Source organism: Festucalex cinctus, chromosome 8 (assembly GCF_051991245.1).
Source record: "Festucalex cinctus isolate MCC-2025b chromosome 8, RoL_Fcin_1.0, whole genome shotgun sequence".
Classification (NCBI taxonomy): Eukaryota; Metazoa; Chordata; class Actinopteri; order Syngnathiformes; family Syngnathidae; genus Festucalex; species Festucalex cinctus.
Genome location: NC_135418.1, coordinates 21,273,616 through 21,291,229, shown reverse-complemented (window position 1 = coordinate 21,291,229; position 17,614 = coordinate 21,273,616). Strand labels below are relative to the sequence as shown.

The following is a 17,614-nucleotide window of genomic DNA, read 5'->3' as shown; positions in this document are numbered from 1 at the left end:
AATGTAAAAAAATCAAACAACACAGCGATTGCTGACACATTCGTACTACATATATTAAAAACAAGTACAATGCGATTCCCCCATGAATTGACCTCAAAACCTTTTCGAGCTGCTCATGAAACATTGACATTATCACACCGGGATCCATATACTGTAGTACTGCAGTAGTACTGCTACTTCCTCTACTACGCATTATTTGCATATATTGCACTGCCTTTGTCCTCAGTGGGTGTCGTTACACTTTAATTCCTCGGTACAAGCTGAGGGACCAGGTGAGATTCATTTCCACCATTGTGTCATTAAAGATAAATTTATTTACTCTTGACACTGAGAGATATTGTTTATCACGGGGAGCTAAGTGGGCAGCAGAGAGGTCGAGCTGAGGACGCGGCGTCAACTAACTTTCCATTTTTTTTTCTTCCCCCGTGGCTGAAAGTTGGACACCATTCCCTGGGCCGAACTTCACAAAATGTGTCTTCCCTCTCCAGATTTTCCTTGAAACCTTATGCCACCTAAGAGAGAGGCGGGGGCGATTCCATCCCCGACGCCGGGAAAGATGCTAAAGATCAACACGGCCCCACTGGAGGCTGGTCCAATGGAGGAGTTGGCAGAGTCCACTTACTCTGCTTTTCTCAACGCAGAGGTAGGATACGTTTCTCTTGAACGCTGCACACGCGCGCGTTTTGCACTTTCCCCCCACCACAGGCGTGATTTCCTCTCGCCCGACAGCAGGAATTCGAGGAAATCGAAGACGAAGAGAGTTCAGGCATCCGAACGGACACCATCAGCCTGCTGATGAAGATAGAACAGCTGCAGGCCCAACTCAAATATGAACGCAGGTGTCGAATTCTGGCAGAGAGAGAGCTGAGGGAAATGAAAGGTGGGCGGAAGGTTGAAAAAGTAAACTTTTGCTATGTTTTTTTTGTTTGTTTTGTTTTTTAATTGAGGATGGGTAGCTTCTCTAGATGTTCTGAACTCTTGTTTCCATGCTATTGTCGTGTTGAAGAGAATAATGCAGTTTAACCCCTGACGTCATGTCGCTGCACTTGTGACTGAATATTTATCCCTCCCTATCCCTGCATCCAGGATGCTTGTGTAGCAAAAACAAAACAAAAAAACATAAGTAATTTGCCCTCCAAAAAAATCGTATATGTTAAAACCGTAAGTATGATCTGATAGGAGAAAGTTATTTTTAGAAAATCATCCCTCCCTTGCTCCATCTTTTACCTCAAATTCATACATTATATTATTTCTTAACTTGTGAAAAGGGAAGACTGAAACTAGCCAATCAGAGACTGAACTTAGACGAGGGATGCACCAATCATTTGCTTACATCATGCACTGTGGCTCATAGAGGCTACACAGGAGACTACTGCATTATACAAGTAGTTTCTTGGATGGTTATTTAACAAAAGTTGAATATCGCGTCCTCATGGAAACTTGATCGCCTGTTTTATGTTTTAATAGATTTTATATTGCAAAAATACAACATACAACTGCTAATGTTTCATTTTTGGCAATAGTCCAAGTTGAGTAAGTCATGCTAGCAATGTAGCTGACCTTAGCGTGCACGGGAGTTAGTGAACTGGGGGTGTTTCTTTGGTCGGAGACGCTGGGGGTGAAGTGAGGCTACATTCCAGTCTTGCTAGCAACTTCAACTCTACATTTAAACACTTCCAACCAGAAACTTCCAACCAGACTTCCACGATCAGACACTTACAATTTTACACTAAAAATAATTCCCTTTTATCTCGCTTTGCTTCAACTCAGGATTATTTTTTTTGGGGAGTGAATGTATTACAGAATTGTGAATAAATCCATTAGTTTATTTGTTTTGTTGTGACGTTCGTCGCAGAGATGAACACACTCATGTTGGAGATGCGACACACGGCTCACGAGCTCCGAGCCACGCTGGACCACGTCCTCCAAGGCGGCGACCCGATGACGGCGCCGCACATCTCCCAAGACGAAAGCATCGCCTTCCTGTCGGAGCACGAGGCCAACATCGTCGCGGTAGGCGACAAGCCAGAGGTCAGCGCACGTTCGCAAGCGTTTCGGAGCCGATCCGTCACAGGCGCAATCTTGCTCACTCCAGGCTCAGGACACCAACAACTACATGTACCTCGCCGAGAACCTCCGCGTTCCGAGGAGTCTGTACGAGCACGTGGGCGAAATCGCAGACTACAAGAAGTACACCGCCGCGCTGCTCATGATGCTTTTTGACCGAGAGACGCTGGCCACGCACTCGCTGCGGGGCCGCAAGAACTCGACGAGTAGGGAGGACTGCCTCAAGCCCCAGCTCCCTCCTGACATCCTCAGGAGTATCATCGGTAGGTTGCTGATGGAGAACGAATGTCATGGAATGATGAATGAATGATTTTGCTTTCACACCAATGTTGCTTTGAGTGAGACTGAGCTTCATATTTTATTGATTTAGCAGCTCAGGGGAGTAGTGGTTAGCACATCTGCCTCACAGTCCAGAGGTTCTTGGTTTGAATATCAGTTTGGTGTAACAAGATGTAACCCAGTATGGAGGACCAAAAATGCCGAAACAATAAATAAATAAAAATGACGATCTGCGATTGGCTGGCAACCAGTTCAGGCAGGGTGTACCCCGCCCACTACCTGAAGCCAACTGGGACCCTTGTGAAGAAAATGGATGGATGAAAATGAAAATAAAAACGGATATAAAAATATAATTCAAAAATTAAATACAAAAATGGAAATCAAAACAACACAAATAAATAAAACATTTAAAAAAAAATAAAAAAATAAAAAAACAAGACTAAAATTAATTTCATGACGTTTGCAGCATGAAATAATTATGAGAGCAGAACGTTTTTATTTAATAATAACATTAATAGTAATATTGATTGACATTTATTTCTATTTATATAGTATTTATTTACACATTTTATTTTTGGAATCTTGTTTTTTATTTTTGCATTTATTTTTTACTTTATATTGTTGTTTTTAATTTCCATCTATATTTACTTTATTTGTATTTATTTTTTTAATTATACGTACTTTTAACAACCATTTTGATTTTGTTTTTTATGTTTCTATTTATTTTTTACTTTATATATATTTTTGTTGTTTTTATTTCCATTTATATTTACTGTACTTTATTTGTATTTAATTTTTGAATTATACTTTCAACATCCATTTTGATTTTCACTTGGGACTGTCGTATGGTGAGAGAAAAAACAAAACTATCCCAAATATTTTCCTTTTCATATTGTTGGGGTTAGTCAGAGGGTGTCTGGTATTTGAGCATCAGTCTGTGGTGGATTCAACCACATGAGATATCCCAAAGTTGCTCAAATGGGTTTGGTCCCTTGCTCAAAGGCGCCTCGGCAGGAGTCGGGATGCAGACCAGCCTCTTTCTAACAACCCGTTTCTGATCACCGTTCTCGCCACTTCTCCAGATCACGTGGCGGCCAAGTTTGGTGTTGACAACAGCCAGATCAAGACGGCCATCCGGACCAAGTTGAACAATGAGGACAAATTGCTGAAGAAGAGACTCGGCTTGGTCAAAGTGGAACACGCAGCCAGCCTGCCTCTGCCCGACAACAATACAACAACAACAATATGATTGTTGTGCTTTGGCCTTCATTCTTGTCTGCTCGTGTTTGTGTGTGCTGTACGGTAACCGTGTGACAGGGCGCCTCTCCTAATCCACATTATTCAATGTAGTGCTTGAACTAGGTTATTTTTTATAGTAATCAACTTTTTTTAACCTTGGGACGGCTCCCATTAGACAGTATTATATATCTTGGAGAGTGAATGTACAGTGCGTTTAAAGCTCCCGTGTGTTTTAGAGTGGGTAGGGACTCGAAAATCCATTTGTTAGCCAACAAGAACACTAATCATTTTAATGGATGTCCAGCCCAAGATGAGTCACTTTATTTATGCAATTTTAAGCCCATCTCCAACATTTCAGTCGTTACTGTCCTTGTTAAACAAAAAAAAACATACTAGATATTATGTTGTTGTTTTTCTTTCTCACTAATGATTGTTGAGATTGTTTCACTGCTTGTACTGATGATCTGCTTCCTTTACAAAGACACTAATGCTCAGTTTTGATTGATACAGTCAGAACAAAACTTTTATTTTTTTGTATTCTGTCATGATAAATTGGTATCTCATTGTGTTGAAAGGGTCCAGGAGATTATGAAACTTCCACAATTAGGTAGCAGGACTACACTTCTTCACTTTCTTAATAAGAATGTGCACCTTCGGTTGTGTTTGGGGAGTTTAGATGCACATAAACGGTCCGTTTCATCACTTTGTTGTTGTGCTTCACTGCATTTGTGCCAATAATAAACTTTAGGAAATGGTTATGTTCCACTTTTGCAAACTTTATTGCGTCACCATGCCAATGGGAATGTTCACCAGCAGATGTCAGTGCTGGCGTTTGAAATTTGAAATGTTGAAATGAACTCGAACTATGGCTTCAATTCATCAGGTTTTGGAAGACATTTTGGGGATAAAGTATAGATAGATTGGTTGGCCCTTTTCATTGGTCAACCTCGGAGGAAAAAAAAATCCTGCTATGACATGAAGAGACAAGTGGAGGCCTTGACAGCCACTGCCAAATTAATTGGCCTTGAGACTTTCCATTTATTGAAAAAGTGCTAAAGAAAAATAAACCTTTTTTTCTCTTCTAAGAAAAAGTTAACCTTCCGGACTTAAGGGCTTTCATACAATTTAAATAGATACCTTCTATCAGTTTTCTGCAGCACATCTCAGTAAAGTCAGCCAGGCCAATCATCATATAATGTATGAAACAACACAAACCAAATTGATGACATTCAATGTAAATAATATTACAGACATTGCACTAACTAACTGATAACTAACACATGCAGTTAAACATTCATGTGGTAAAAGGCAAAACACAGCACAACTATCGCAAGGCATCTCATTGATCTAATGTGGTTGAACATGCCGTTAATTTGATGAAATCATCACAATTTGACAGAATGTTAGATGTAACGATAAGCGTGATATATTAAAACTGCCACAATATCGTCATCGTTACGTTCATAATATTTAAATGCAACACATCTGTTAAAAAAAAAAAGTCAGATTGATTTCCATTTGTGCTGTTCTAGCACCCTCTGATGGCTAGTTGTTTTTTTTTAGTGCAATTTAATTTTCATTAGGTATGTTTTGGCCCTTCTGTGTTGAAAATCTACACTAATTGTCAGATGAAGGGGAACGTAATATGCTGTTAAGTTGTTGTTGTTTTTAAGTATGAGCTTTTTTTTTTTTTTTTTACAATACTGTATTGTGACCTTTCTTAAATACCGTCAACCTCCCCACAATATCGTGATAATTATCGTATTGTGAGCTTCGTATCGTGATAATATCATATCATGACGTTTGGATATCGTTACGTCCCTAAACGTTGGTATGTACACAAATGGAAATATCTCATGTACATAGGAAATAACATGTTTTCTCAGAATGCAAGCCAAGGGCAGCAAATACAACGAAAGCAACAGGGGCCTCGAAATTGAACCCTGTGGAACACCATATGACAGTGGAGCAAAGGAGCGCAACCGAGGCTAACACAAAAAGTCCTCGCCAAGTACGTCGGATCTAAAAGATTCTTCTTCCTCTTTGATGCTGTCTTGCAAGTGAGATGACTTATAGTAAAGGAAGGCTCATTAACTCTCTTTCAAAAGGGTGGAGGAGGGTGTCGTAGATGAATTATTCTCATTGATCACGTCTTTCTGCGACGCCATCCCTTGTTTTAATATTCCACTAAATTACAGCCGGCTGCTGATACAGCTTGCGACATTTTTTTTTAGGATGACACTGCAAGTCTGCAATGAGGCTGCAATTAAAATGTGCAGTCCTCTAAAAAAATAATAATGTGTGATTCACAGCAAATCCAAACTTTACGGCTAAACTTGGACCTAGTCTGAAATAAAGGCATCTCCCGCATATGTGAGCCACTCCTATTTGTCATTTAATATTATGAACTGCCATCATGTGTGTGTCTAGTATTTATATCCCTCCATCGTCCCATAGCACAGAAAAGTGATCCCAGTTGAAAGCCTATCTGAAAATACCATCCAGGCCAGCGCAGCCTTCCCAATATAGCCCCCACTCCTTGCCCACAACTAAAGGGGTCTCTGGCCACAGTTGGGAGTTTGCACCGTCTATCCCGTGTTGTGTTCACCTGTTTCAATGGCCGGCGTGAGGAAGGGGGGAGATTTGGAGGAGGTCGAGATTGACCTGGGGGACGCCAGTGACCCCGAAGATTTGGATGAAGGGGAACAACCAGAGACGCTTTGGAAAGCGTCCTCTGACCGAGAAGGAGAAAGTATTCATTCGTCTTCTCTGGTGGATATCAGCGATACCAAACCTCTGATCAACGTTCGAGACCCTCGAGGGATGAACGACTGCCTCAAGGTAGCAAAAGCTAATATGCTATCACGGCTGAACTGTGTTTAGTGACTCGGAATTGTTTACATTCTTTTTGCCATGGCTTGTTGCTAGGCAGAATTTGTGGAGCACAATCATTCGTGTCTTGTAGCCATGCTCACGTTTACTGGCAAATTTAACTGGCATGATTTTTATTTTTATTTTTTCAATGCCCAACCAACATCAATTATGACCACTAAAATCACTTCTGTATTAAATATAAAAGGAATGAATGAAAGCAAAACATGCTGGTGTTATTTGTACACAGTGTTTGATTTAATTTGTCAAATAAAACACCACACCACGTGTACTTTTGGCCTGCAGGTGACGTTCGAGGATGTCATTGCTGAGCCAGTGTCGGTGCGTAGTGGGGACCGAGTGTGGATCTGGAGCCACGCTTTGTTTGAAGTCAGCCGAATTTGGGTATACCGGATCGTCACGGTGCTTCTGGCAATCCCCATGTCCATCCTTTCCGGAATCCTCTTTGCTGTCCTCAGTTGTATACATATTTGGTAAGTATGCCAGTTTTAGAAAAAAATAAAAAATAAAATAAAAAATCAAAACAAACACACACAAAAAAAACACATAGACAAACAAAGAAGTTAATGTAGATAAACTTGATGTGTTCAATTACTAAAATGCAATTTGGTAATCAATTTAACAAGTCAATATATTCCTTCCATGCATTTTGTTTTTCAGCACCTTCTGTAAAAAAAAAAAAATACAATAAAAATAAAATATTGGAACCTATAGATGATCCCAAATTTTAAACAATTTACGTTTAATACAAAATAGTAAATATTCAAATGTAAAAATAAAAAGTAAATTACAGTCCACATTTTTGTTTTAAATACATTGCGTTAATAAATATTTGGTGTAAAAATAATCCATATTATAAAAAATACTATGCAAATCATCCATCCATCCATCCATCCATTTTCTTGACCACGTATTCCTCACAAGGGTCGCAGGGGGTGCTGGCGCCTATCTCAGCTGGCTCTGGGCACTATGCAAATCAACCTTTTAAAAAGTATTATTTATTGATTTATTTATTTATATTTCTGTTCTAATCATTGAGCATAAAAATACTGTAATAAAATATGTCCAAATTCTCAAGTTTATCCAGAGCAGTTATTTATTTATTATTATTATTATTATTATTATTATTATTATTTATTTATTTATTTATTTATTTATTTATTTATTTGCATGCTGAATACCTCAAAGAGGCAATTGATGGAGCATTTTGCGTGCACGTATGAAAAAAAATAAATTAAAACGTTTCATTCTTTTAAAAAATCTTTAGTTGATCCAAATTTATACATGTGGTATTATTTGTTGCTTTTAATTAACAGTATGCATTTGCTTGTAACCAATTGCCATAACCTATATTTCCCCACCATGTTTTAATATGATCAATCAGGTAGCTGATTTTTATTTTTTTTTTAATGCTCAACAAACTAAACCTTGCTCTCGCAAGATGAATTCTCGCGGTATTTGTTAGATCACAACAGATAACTGCCGTTCCCGAACCGCTGGTGGTTCGGACCAATCACAGAGCGGCATTGTGTTTGAGGGCGGGATATGCAACTGTGACGAAACCAGGAAGCCAGTGCCGATGCTGGAGCTAACAAACAAAACTAACATGGACGAATGGACGCTGCAATTAATTCTGTTCTGGCAGATTTACTCACCGTTTCCTTGTTGAATGTTGAACAGCGAGGGGCGCTTCGTACATTTCTAGCTGGTAAGATGTGCTTTTCCCCCCTTGACATGAACGGAGATGATATTTAGAAATTTTCACCCGTGGCCGTGATTGGTTAAAACAAACGTGTAGAATGTCGCATCGTCCAATCATCTCGAATTATTGTACAGAATGTCCCGCCTTTTCCCGACGAAATTACTGTGGAGCAAAGTATTTGTCTCTCAATCAGATTTTAAGAAGTAGAAATGGGTTTTGTGATGTATCATATTATTATTAAATAGGTAATTAAACCCTATTATAGTCAAAGAGAAACCCATATAACGACGCCTTCTTAAAATATTAGCCCGTCATTTTTTCAGATTTGTCAAGAAACACAAAATATTGAACCATTTGCATCATGATGAGATGATTTAGTCAAAATATATATATATTTTTGCACAAAAATGACTTAAGAGGGTGACGATATGTCAAGCTACATAATGTAAATATTGACATTGGAACTAAGATCCATTGTTGTGTTGACCAGGATGATCAGCCCGTGCATCAAGTGCATCCTAATCGGAACACGTTGGCTGCAGAAGTTGTGGGACGTGGTGCTGGAGGTCATCGTGCGGCCTTTGCTGACCAGCGCCGGGCGATGCTGTGGCGGCTTTAATATTCACCTGGCCGAGGAATAACACACGCCACCAAGTGGATTACGAGTGGACATGGATCGGATATTTTATGACAGTGTTCATCATCATGTGTTTACAGTAGCTTTGCTCAGAGTTCAACAGTGTGTGAGATTTCTGAACAATAACCTAATAGTTAGTAACAGTGTGTAGTTTACAACATTATGTGGTACAAACATTTCCTATTTTATTTTTTATTATGATTTTCTAAAATGATTTTTTTTTTCAAAAATGAATGAAACATCATACTTCCACATAGAAACATTTCTGAAAAATTAAAACAAGAAACTGTGCCGTCCAGATGAGCGTAATTTACCAGCTATAGTAATTATTTATGTTTATTTATGTATCATAATTCCCACTGCTTGTCCTGCTGTGCATACAAAACTTCCCTTAATCAAATTTTCTTTGATTAAAACTAATTATTTGCAAATATCATTGCATAGATGATTAATTAAAAAAACAAACAAACATTGAAAATCATAAATTTGATGAGAAAAGTAGTATTAAAAGAGCATTTTACTCCATAAATTGTGGCCTTTCATGCACTACTGATAACAAGAATTCCTTAAAATGTGTTGTTACTAAATAGTTTGCTCACTGTAAAATGGCCAAATTATTGAGAACACTTCTCAGTTAAGACAGATTTTGAATAAAGTTTTTGTATTGGATGTCAGTATATGTGCATGCAAGTGTACTCTATTGTTATGCGGTATAGCCACAAGGGGGCAGTGTTAAGCAGGCTTCAATCGCACTACACACGTACAGTTGTTTACTAATTTTCAAAAACACTTCAACATTACAGCAAATACAGTAGAACACAAATGAGCGATGACAGAAATGGTGGTCCCATAAATCACAAAGTCAGTAAAACTAAAACCGTAAACGCATCAGCGTTTTGTTTTTTTTGTTTTTTGCCTTGAGTTAAATATTAAACAACCTCATAAACGCAGAACATACATAAATTGACTGAATGGGTCTTTACTGTATTATATGTATCCTTACAATTTAAAATCAGACTTCAACTTGTTAATGTGAGATGAAAGGTGTCTTGGCTGGTCCACCAGTATTGGTTCACTTTACTGTTTGGTCCTGCCGCCTCTCCCTTTCCTTTCTCTGCCGCGAAGAGTGGGATAACTCCATTTTGGTCATTTCTTTTTAATGATAAGTGAAGAAATTAACAAGGGCAACCATGGTATTTCTGGTCTAAATCAAGGTTTGAGTTTTTTGACATATAGGAGACAGTCAAGTACTGCGTTCAGCACTTTTCCTGATTTATCACTGTAAAGAAAAAGAAAAATGAAATGAATTAAAAAATACCAGTACAGTATTGCACAAACCATTGTCTTCAATCTCATTTAAAGGCATACTTCAGTTATTTAGCCCATTATAGCAATAAAAAGTTAATATTTTGTCTATAATTAATTTGATACTTTCATTATTTTTCACGTCCAAATAGTACCTTTAAAAACATATTTTGCAACTTGCTGCCAACTGAAAATGACATCACAAGGGCTCAGGTAACCAATCACAGTTCACCTGTTTTCTCGGTTTGGTCATGTGACACTCACAAGCTGAGCTGTGATTGGTTACCTGAGCTCTTGTGATGTCATTTTCAGTCGACAGCAAAGTTGCAAAATGTGTTTTTAAAGGTAATAATTGTACATGAAAAATAATGAAAATATAAAATTTATTATAGGCAAAATATTGTTTGACTCCCAAAAATGTCTAAATAAGTAAAATATCGCTTTAAGCCTAAAATGATGCTGACTGGGACCCAACCTACAAACAGATAGTACCTCAGTGAATAAAAGTATGTTTCATCAAAATGAAAATCATGATGTCTCGAATTTGAGGAAAACCACGAAGAGAAGCAATCATTGTCATATTAATCCCCAAAGATATACTCTAGATTTTATTGTAGGCATAAAAGTTGAATCAAAAACCCTAAAATGACAAAAATGGAGTTCGCCCACTCTAGTTCTCAGTAACTCAATTGTTCTTGGGCCAACAACTCTTTTCTGCTTAGCAAAAAGTAGCCATGAAAACCTGAACATTGTTCTCCTCATCACGTGGATGCAACTGCCAGGAAAATAGATTTCCATCGAGGCGGCTGATGTAACGACGTGCCAGTGAAGAAGGACGTCAACCGGACCGTCGGATGCAGCGTCAAGGTGCCGCCGGCGCCGCCGTGCTTGACGTGTGCGACAGGCTCCTGTGGCTGCTGTCCTTCTTGACGGCGTACGCGGAGGAGTTGCCGTGACGGCCGCCGCACGAGGACGCCGCCGCGTAGCGACGACAGCAGAAGACGCCGCTCGTTACGCCCTGGAACATGTGACCGGCGAAGAACATGTAGATCCACGGGTTGCAGCAGCTGTTCAGGCTGGCCAGCAAAATGGCGATGATGAAGGCCGTGTCTGGCAAGAAGGGAGCAGAAAATGGACGACAATTTGTTTCCTCAAGATGGTGGAGTACATTTAAGCAAGCAAGGTCGCGTCTGGGAAATAAGGTCACCTGATACCCGCAAAATAAAAACAGTTATGTTCCAGACTCGCTCATTCTGTCTCCTGACCACTGGTGGGTGGTGACCCCGACATGATCTAGTTGTTAGGAGACAAAATAAACGAATCAAAAACTGGATGCCAGAATGCCGATTTGTGTCAGGAAAGTTTGTTTGGCACTATAAGATCATTTTTTGTTAGCACTTTACTTGATGTTTGTTTGTCTTTTCTATATAGTTTATAAACTTGTATTTTTCCTACTTGTCAGTTGCGCTAAATGTTTATTAGTCTTTTTTTTTTGTTCACTTTTACCAACCCTAATACTAAACACAAACCCTTAACCCCTCTCAACCACTACTCTCAACCCTTTTTTCATTTCCATTCCAAATCCTCTTCTAACTCCATCTCTATCATGGACTGTTACCCACATGTCAAGCCACAACCAATCAGATCGATTCGTTGTCTATATGTTTTTGTCGGATTATTACCTCTGTTCCTCTGTGCAACTCTCGTGGTTTCTCATCTAGTCAAGTTTAACAGAATAACGGAATATTCAGACGAGTGGGGCTGCATAGAACATGTTATTGTCAAGAATTTTTGGGGAGTGATTTGGGGGGTTGACTTCCCCTATAATACCTTCCAGCCTCACTCTGAAAAATACCAAAGTAAAATATTTGTCATTTAAAATAAATATTACATAAATTAATTAAATAAATAAATAAATAAATAAATAAATAAATAAATAAATAAATAAATAAATACAATACAAGTCTAATATAGAGTAAGATAATAGAATAATATTATGCAGGATAAAAACCAATCATTCATTGGTAACATCATTAAATAAAATGCAGACACAGTTTGAGCATCAAATCATTTCATCAGTGAAAGCGAGAAGCTCCGAAACATCTGGCATTATAAGTAACCTTGAGGGATGCCACACAAATTGAACTTTAGGTTGCTTTGGTGTATTTCCATCGGAACAAGTTATGATAAATCTTCTCAGTCCAGTGTGACTGTCCGGCATGGAAAAAAAGTTATTTATTATTCGTGGCAATGATTATAATTTCAGTGATGGGAGGCACAGAAGACTCAGGAGGGAGGATGCCATTGGGAAAGGGGAAAAGAGAGGATGTTTCCATGTTTTGTTTTTTGGTTTTTTTCTAATCCAAAAGGGGTGTAACGGATTTGTGGACGTGTGTCAAATGTTTTTCTCCTATGCTGACCACTTGATGGTGCTTTGACATTAGCCTGTCTCAAACCTGTTAACTATGCCGATAACGACTGAGCAGCTATGCCGGGAAAAGTCCTCAAACGACGGGAAACTTTCATCCGAGTTTGTTTACATTTGTCCTATAAGCCAGAGATGAAACGCTCGTCTTCATTTCACGCCTCTTTAGCGAGCGGCGCTGCGAGAATGAAGACGACGAGGTCTGCATGTTGAAATCCAGACGGGGATTACGACGATATCGCCATCATTTATTCGATTAGGAGCGTGCACTATATCAAAGAGTAGAAGTCAAGCAAACATTGCATGAGCGCACAAAATCCCATTTGGCGTTCAAGCTCTGTTGAGCTCATTAAAGTCAACTTCCTTACATGGCTTCTTAAAATATGGGAACCGGAATCTGAGGGAAACGCAACACAGTAGGGCGCAGACGCCCACTCAAAAATGAAGGAATACAAACCAAAAAAATATATAGCTTATATTGTGAACAAAAGTGAAAAAAAAATCTTGGCTCTACACGTTATAGAATATTGTGAATGAGTGTGTCAAAGCACTTCATGATGTCACAATTGTAGCATGATAAACTCATGTTTTGTTGTTACATTTGTATTTATGTTTGCATGTGTTTTGTCACAGTGTGTATGGTTTTCAGGAATGTAACGATATGGGCAATATCGTGATATTAAAACTGCCACAATATCGTCGTCGTCATGTTCACAATATTTAAAAGGAACACATCTGTTAAAAAAAAAAAGTCAGGTTGATTTCCATTTGTGCAGTTATAGCACACTCTAGTGGCTAGTTTATTAGTGCAATTTAATTTTCATTAGGGATGTTTTGGCCTTCTATGTTTAAAATCTATGCTAATTGTAAGATGAAGGGGAACCTAATTTGTTTGTGAAGCGATCAATGTGTTCTTAGCAAGTAAGTATCTCAATATTGTTATTAGAGATTGCAGGTAGTTTATATGCATTGCTGTTATGGACAAACGTATGATATTGTGCTTTTTTTTTTTTTTTTTTTTTACAATATCGTGATCTTTTTTAAATATCGCCAACCCCCCTCACAATATCGTGATAATATCGTATCGCGATGTTTGGATATCGTTACATCCCTAATGGTTTTACTTCATTTTATTTAACTCTTTGACCGCCAAAAACGTTTAATGACGTATTCTAAAATCCTAATGAATGCCGCCAAAAAACGTTAATTACGTTTTTTTTTTCTCTCTCAATGGGCAGCACAACGTTTTGTGCAGCGCTGCCTTGAGTTGTCACTAAACAAAAAATATTAGTGTCAAATTCACTGTTGTGCCAAAAAATTTATCTTTTCACAAAAAGCTTGTTTTTCTCTTCATATTTTTGTATTTTCGCTTATGTCACTCAAATGACCTAATTTCAAACGGTGATTACTAAAGAACGGAATAAGGTAGAAACATACTTTTTTTTTCTCATGAAAGAATGGAATCCAATCTTTCATATGGTATCCACTAGGGGTGTGAATTGCCTAGTACCTGACGATTCGATTCGTATCACGATTCACAGGTCACGATTCGATTCGATACCGATTAATCCCGATACGAATTTATAAGTCGATTGTTGCGATTTTTTTCATTCAAATTTAGAAAATACTAATCAGTAAGCTTGTAGAGTGTAAGATTTATATGAAAATGTATTTATTTATCTGAAATTTCAGTCTTATAGAGGTTGTAATCTGTTTCATGTTTGAACAGCATTAAAATAAAATATTAAGGCTTAATGTTCCGTTCATATAACATTCTTCCATGCTCAAGGTGTGAATCCTAAAAAAAATAAAAAAAAATAAAAAAAAAATCGATTCTGCCGATTATTGAATCGATTCGAGAATCGCGCGATGTAGTATCGCGATATATCGCCGAATCGATTTTTTTTAACACCCCTAGTATCCACCATATTTATATCGTCATACCGCACAATATTCTGTTTGCTTTGAAAGATGAGTGAAAATGCTCCAAATCGGCTGGCACCGTTGGGGTTTTTTGGATAACGTTTGGCAGTCAAAGAGTTAATATTTAGCCTACTGCTAATCAGTGAAACCCCAAGACTCTCACAACTGTCTGTATTTCTTATGCAACACAAGATTCATGGCCTTCCAATTATTGAATGCATTTTGTATAAGCCACGAATTGGCAATTTTATATAATTTGCTCATTAACAATGATACGGCTTCACATAGCCCTCGTCTTTCTAGAAGAAAATGACTACTTCATTAAATACGCCTGCACGATTACATGCCAAAAATAACTGAAGGATAATGAAGTTTTAATAGCTCTTGTGTCCACTCTTTGGAGTCGTCCATTTCCCCTCCCTGTGGCTCTCCCATGGACTTTTCTCTTCCACTGATAAACAGTGTCAGTGACACTCTCGTTCGCTGACTAGTGGTCCCATTGGGAACAAGTCTGGTACACCATTCAGGCCAACTGCTTTGGAAAAAATAAAAAAAAAGGTCTTATCTCACGCAAAAGGGGGGTGGGGGGCAAAAGAATGACCTTCATCTGTGCCGCAAGATGTCTGGCCACAATATTAGGAACACCTGTGCAAATTAATGCAATCCATGCAGGCTTGAGAAATTATTTTTAATATAATAAGGATTGCATCAGAGAGGCATGGCTGATGATTGTAGGGTGCAAAAAAATTAATGTGGGTTTGTTTTGATTGATTGATTGCATACATTGTTTTTTTTATCATTTTTTGTTGAAATAAGCGTATATGCTTGTGTGTTCTCAATTACTAAAAGGCTTGATTTTTGGCACTGAATGAAAAATTCGATTAACTTTAGTTCCTAGGAACCAATTAATTTCAGTTTAGTTCTTTAGAGTGATGAAAATGATTTTGGCTGACAGTCAGAAACTATTCATTAAAAAAAAAAAAAAGGATTTAAAAAATTCTAAAATTGCAGTCAACAGCTGCATACTCGTGTTTTCAAACATTCACTGATTTTTCTCAAAATCTTTTAATATTGTTAAATATATTTTCAGGATTTTTTTTTTTTTTACATTCCCTCCCCCCTTTTTTTGCAGAAAACTTACACTAAATCCAAATATTGTTTTTTGTTTTTGTTAAAGAAAGATTAATTGGCATTATGTCACAAATACAGAGCAACAAAATTCATTTTTCATTTTCAACCCCTCCAAGAGAGGAGTGGGAAGGCTGCCGGGTCAACAAAGCAGCGCCCCGATTATAACAAGAGAGGGTTGGGGAAAATAGGGCTTGCGAGCCACATACTGACAACATTGAATAATTATTTTTTTTGCCTAAAATGTATTCACGAAAATGTATTCATTAATTTTTCTGTTAATTCTTTATTAATTGATTTCTTTTAATTCATTAATTGATTTATTACAAATACATATCATCATCGTATCATAATACAATAAATAATAAAATAAAAAATAATTAGTGAGTTATTTTTTTCAAATTTAACATATTTTAATTAGTTTGTTAAAAAAATAATTGGCTGAGAAATTATGATTCAATTATTTACAAATGAGTCCTTATATATAAAATACACGTTTTCCAAAGACATTTTGACAATGTTTTTAAACTTTTTTTTTTAAATCCTCTACTGTTTTTGACTAACCCATGCAGCTGTTAACTCCAAAGTTTATTTATTTATTTATTTATTTAAAGTTGGAGTAGGCCTATACTTATTTTTGTTTCCTTTGGTGCATGTTATGAGCGCGTAAAAGTACATTTTCTTGTGTCTTACGTTCTCGTGGAGCCGCATCATCCCACGCAGACCACATCTGGACAAAGAAAAAGGGAGTCCAGCACGCGATGTAGGCCAGCACCACCACGAAAGTCATTTTGACGGTTCGGATCTTGGCTTTGGAGATGAGCCTGACGCTGCTCACCCGACAGGGATGACGCGCACCTTTGTGCGACAGAGCCAAGACGTGTTCCCTCCTGGTTTTCAGGTTAAAGTTCTGCCAGATTTTCACACAAATGAGGCCGTAGCACACGCTGAGGACGCCCACGGGGAGGATGTAGATGCTGAGAGTCATCCATGTGATGTACGCCTTGGCGCCCCACGGTTGCACAAAATCCCCCCAGCAGTCGTACACGCCGTCGCCGACCTCCCGCAGGGAGAAGATGTACGCTTGAGGCGTGCTGAAAATCAGACTGAGCAGCCACGACGTGGCCACGCACGCGCGGTCCCTTCCCCCGCGCACGGGTCGGAGCGGCTGGCAGATGGCCAAGCACCTGTCGATGGACATCAGCACCAGCATGTACGTGGACGCGAACATGCCCACCACCTGCGCGTACTTCACCAGCCTGCACAGCACGTCCGGCCCGTAGAAGCGGAAGGTGATGTCCCAGATGAGCTGCGGCAGAACCTGGAAGACGGCCACCACCAGGTCGGCGATGCTCAGGTGCCGCATGAAGTAGAGCATCCGAGATTGGCGCGGCTTGGCGGCGCGGATGGCCCGCAGCACGCACAGGTTGCCGGTGAGCGCGAGAAGCAGGACCAGCGCCAGGACGGCCACTTCCGCTTTGGCCACGTCCTCGTTGCGTTTTAAAGGGTTGTTGGCGGCGGCGGTGCGGTTGGCCGAGTGACTCCCGTTCTCCCACGAGCGCCACCTGACCCACGACGCGTTGTGGGCTCGGGTGTCGTCCGCGCGTAAAAACTCCTCCATCGCGCGTAAAATGGCGCAACCGGGTCACATCATGAAGATGGAGTCCACACGATTGGCTTCAATTATGGCTCAAATAATAAAATAGGCCATGATAAATAGCAAGTTTCCCTTTAAGCGTTAAAGAAAGCGTTCACGTGTTTAACTGAGTGAAAGTCGGTTCTGCTGAGGGGCTTTATGGACACATGCAGTCCCCTCCCATAAACGCATTTTCCTCTGTGGGAAACTGATGGATTACAGCACATGCACTATACTCCATCTATCTATACATCTATCTGTCTATCCATCCATCTATCTATCTATCTATCTATCTATCTATCTATCTATCTATCTATCTATCTATCTATCTATCTATCTATCTATCTATCTATCTAAACTAGCTAGCTTAGCGAGCTAGCT

At 38.9% G+C, this 17,614-nt stretch overlaps 3 protein-coding genes across 6 annotated transcripts; 2 read left to right on the top strand and 1 right to left on the bottom strand.

Annotated features, from left to right (window-relative positions):
- The first annotated feature begins 6 nt into the window (after positions 1 to 6).
- LOC144023665 (uncharacterized) lies at positions 7 to 4,348 on the top strand. 3 transcript variants are annotated; one of them, XM_077529364.1, is made up of 6 exons: positions 7 to 272; positions 489 to 643; positions 730 to 880; positions 1,856 to 2,013; positions 2,096 to 2,330; positions 3,429 to 4,348. In XM_077529364.1, the coding sequence occupies exons 2-6, from the start codon at positions 506 to 508 to the stop codon at positions 3,593 to 3,595; spliced, it is 849 nt and encodes a 282-aa protein (XP_077385490.1). In that variant the 5' UTR covers positions 7 to 272; positions 489 to 505; the 3' UTR covers positions 3,596 to 4,348. The 3 variants fall into 3 exon arrangements, with proteins under 3 accessions (XP_077385490.1, XP_077385488.1, XP_077385489.1); XM_077529362.1 differs by having other exon boundaries at positions 10 to 272; positions 1,856 to 2,031; XM_077529363.1 differs by having other exon boundaries at positions 12 to 272; positions 733 to 880; positions 1,856 to 2,031.
- Positions 4,349 to 6,201: 1,853 nt separating this feature from the next.
- Positions 6,202 to 9,702, top strand: cav4a (caveolin 4a). The gene is made up of 3 exons (XM_077530408.1): positions 6,202 to 6,426; positions 6,763 to 6,950; positions 8,670 to 9,702. Exons 1-3 carry the CDS (start codon positions 6,202 to 6,204, stop codon positions 8,818 to 8,820), a joined length of 564 nt encoding a protein of 187 aa, XP_077386534.1. The 3' UTR covers positions 8,821 to 9,702.
- oxtrb (oxytocin receptor b) lies at positions 8,760 to 17,398 on the bottom strand. Of its 2 annotated transcripts, XR_013284712.1 has the most exons (3): positions 16,291 to 17,398; positions 10,864 to 11,231; positions 8,760 to 10,095 (listed from the first exon to the last, which is right to left on the bottom strand). XR_013284712.1 is itself a non-coding variant. In XM_077530407.1 (2 exons), the coding sequence occupies exons 1-2, from the start codon at positions 17,216 to 17,218 to the stop codon at positions 10,984 to 10,986; spliced, it is 1,176 nt and encodes a 391-aa protein (XP_077386533.1). In that variant the 5' UTR covers positions 17,219 to 17,398; the 3' UTR covers positions 10,469 to 10,983. The 2 variants fall into 2 exon arrangements, 1 of the variants encoding a protein (XP_077386533.1); XM_077530407.1 differs by lacking the exon at positions 8,760 to 10,095 and having other exon boundaries at positions 10,469 to 11,231.
- Between the last annotated feature and the right edge of the window lie 216 nt (positions 17,399 to 17,614).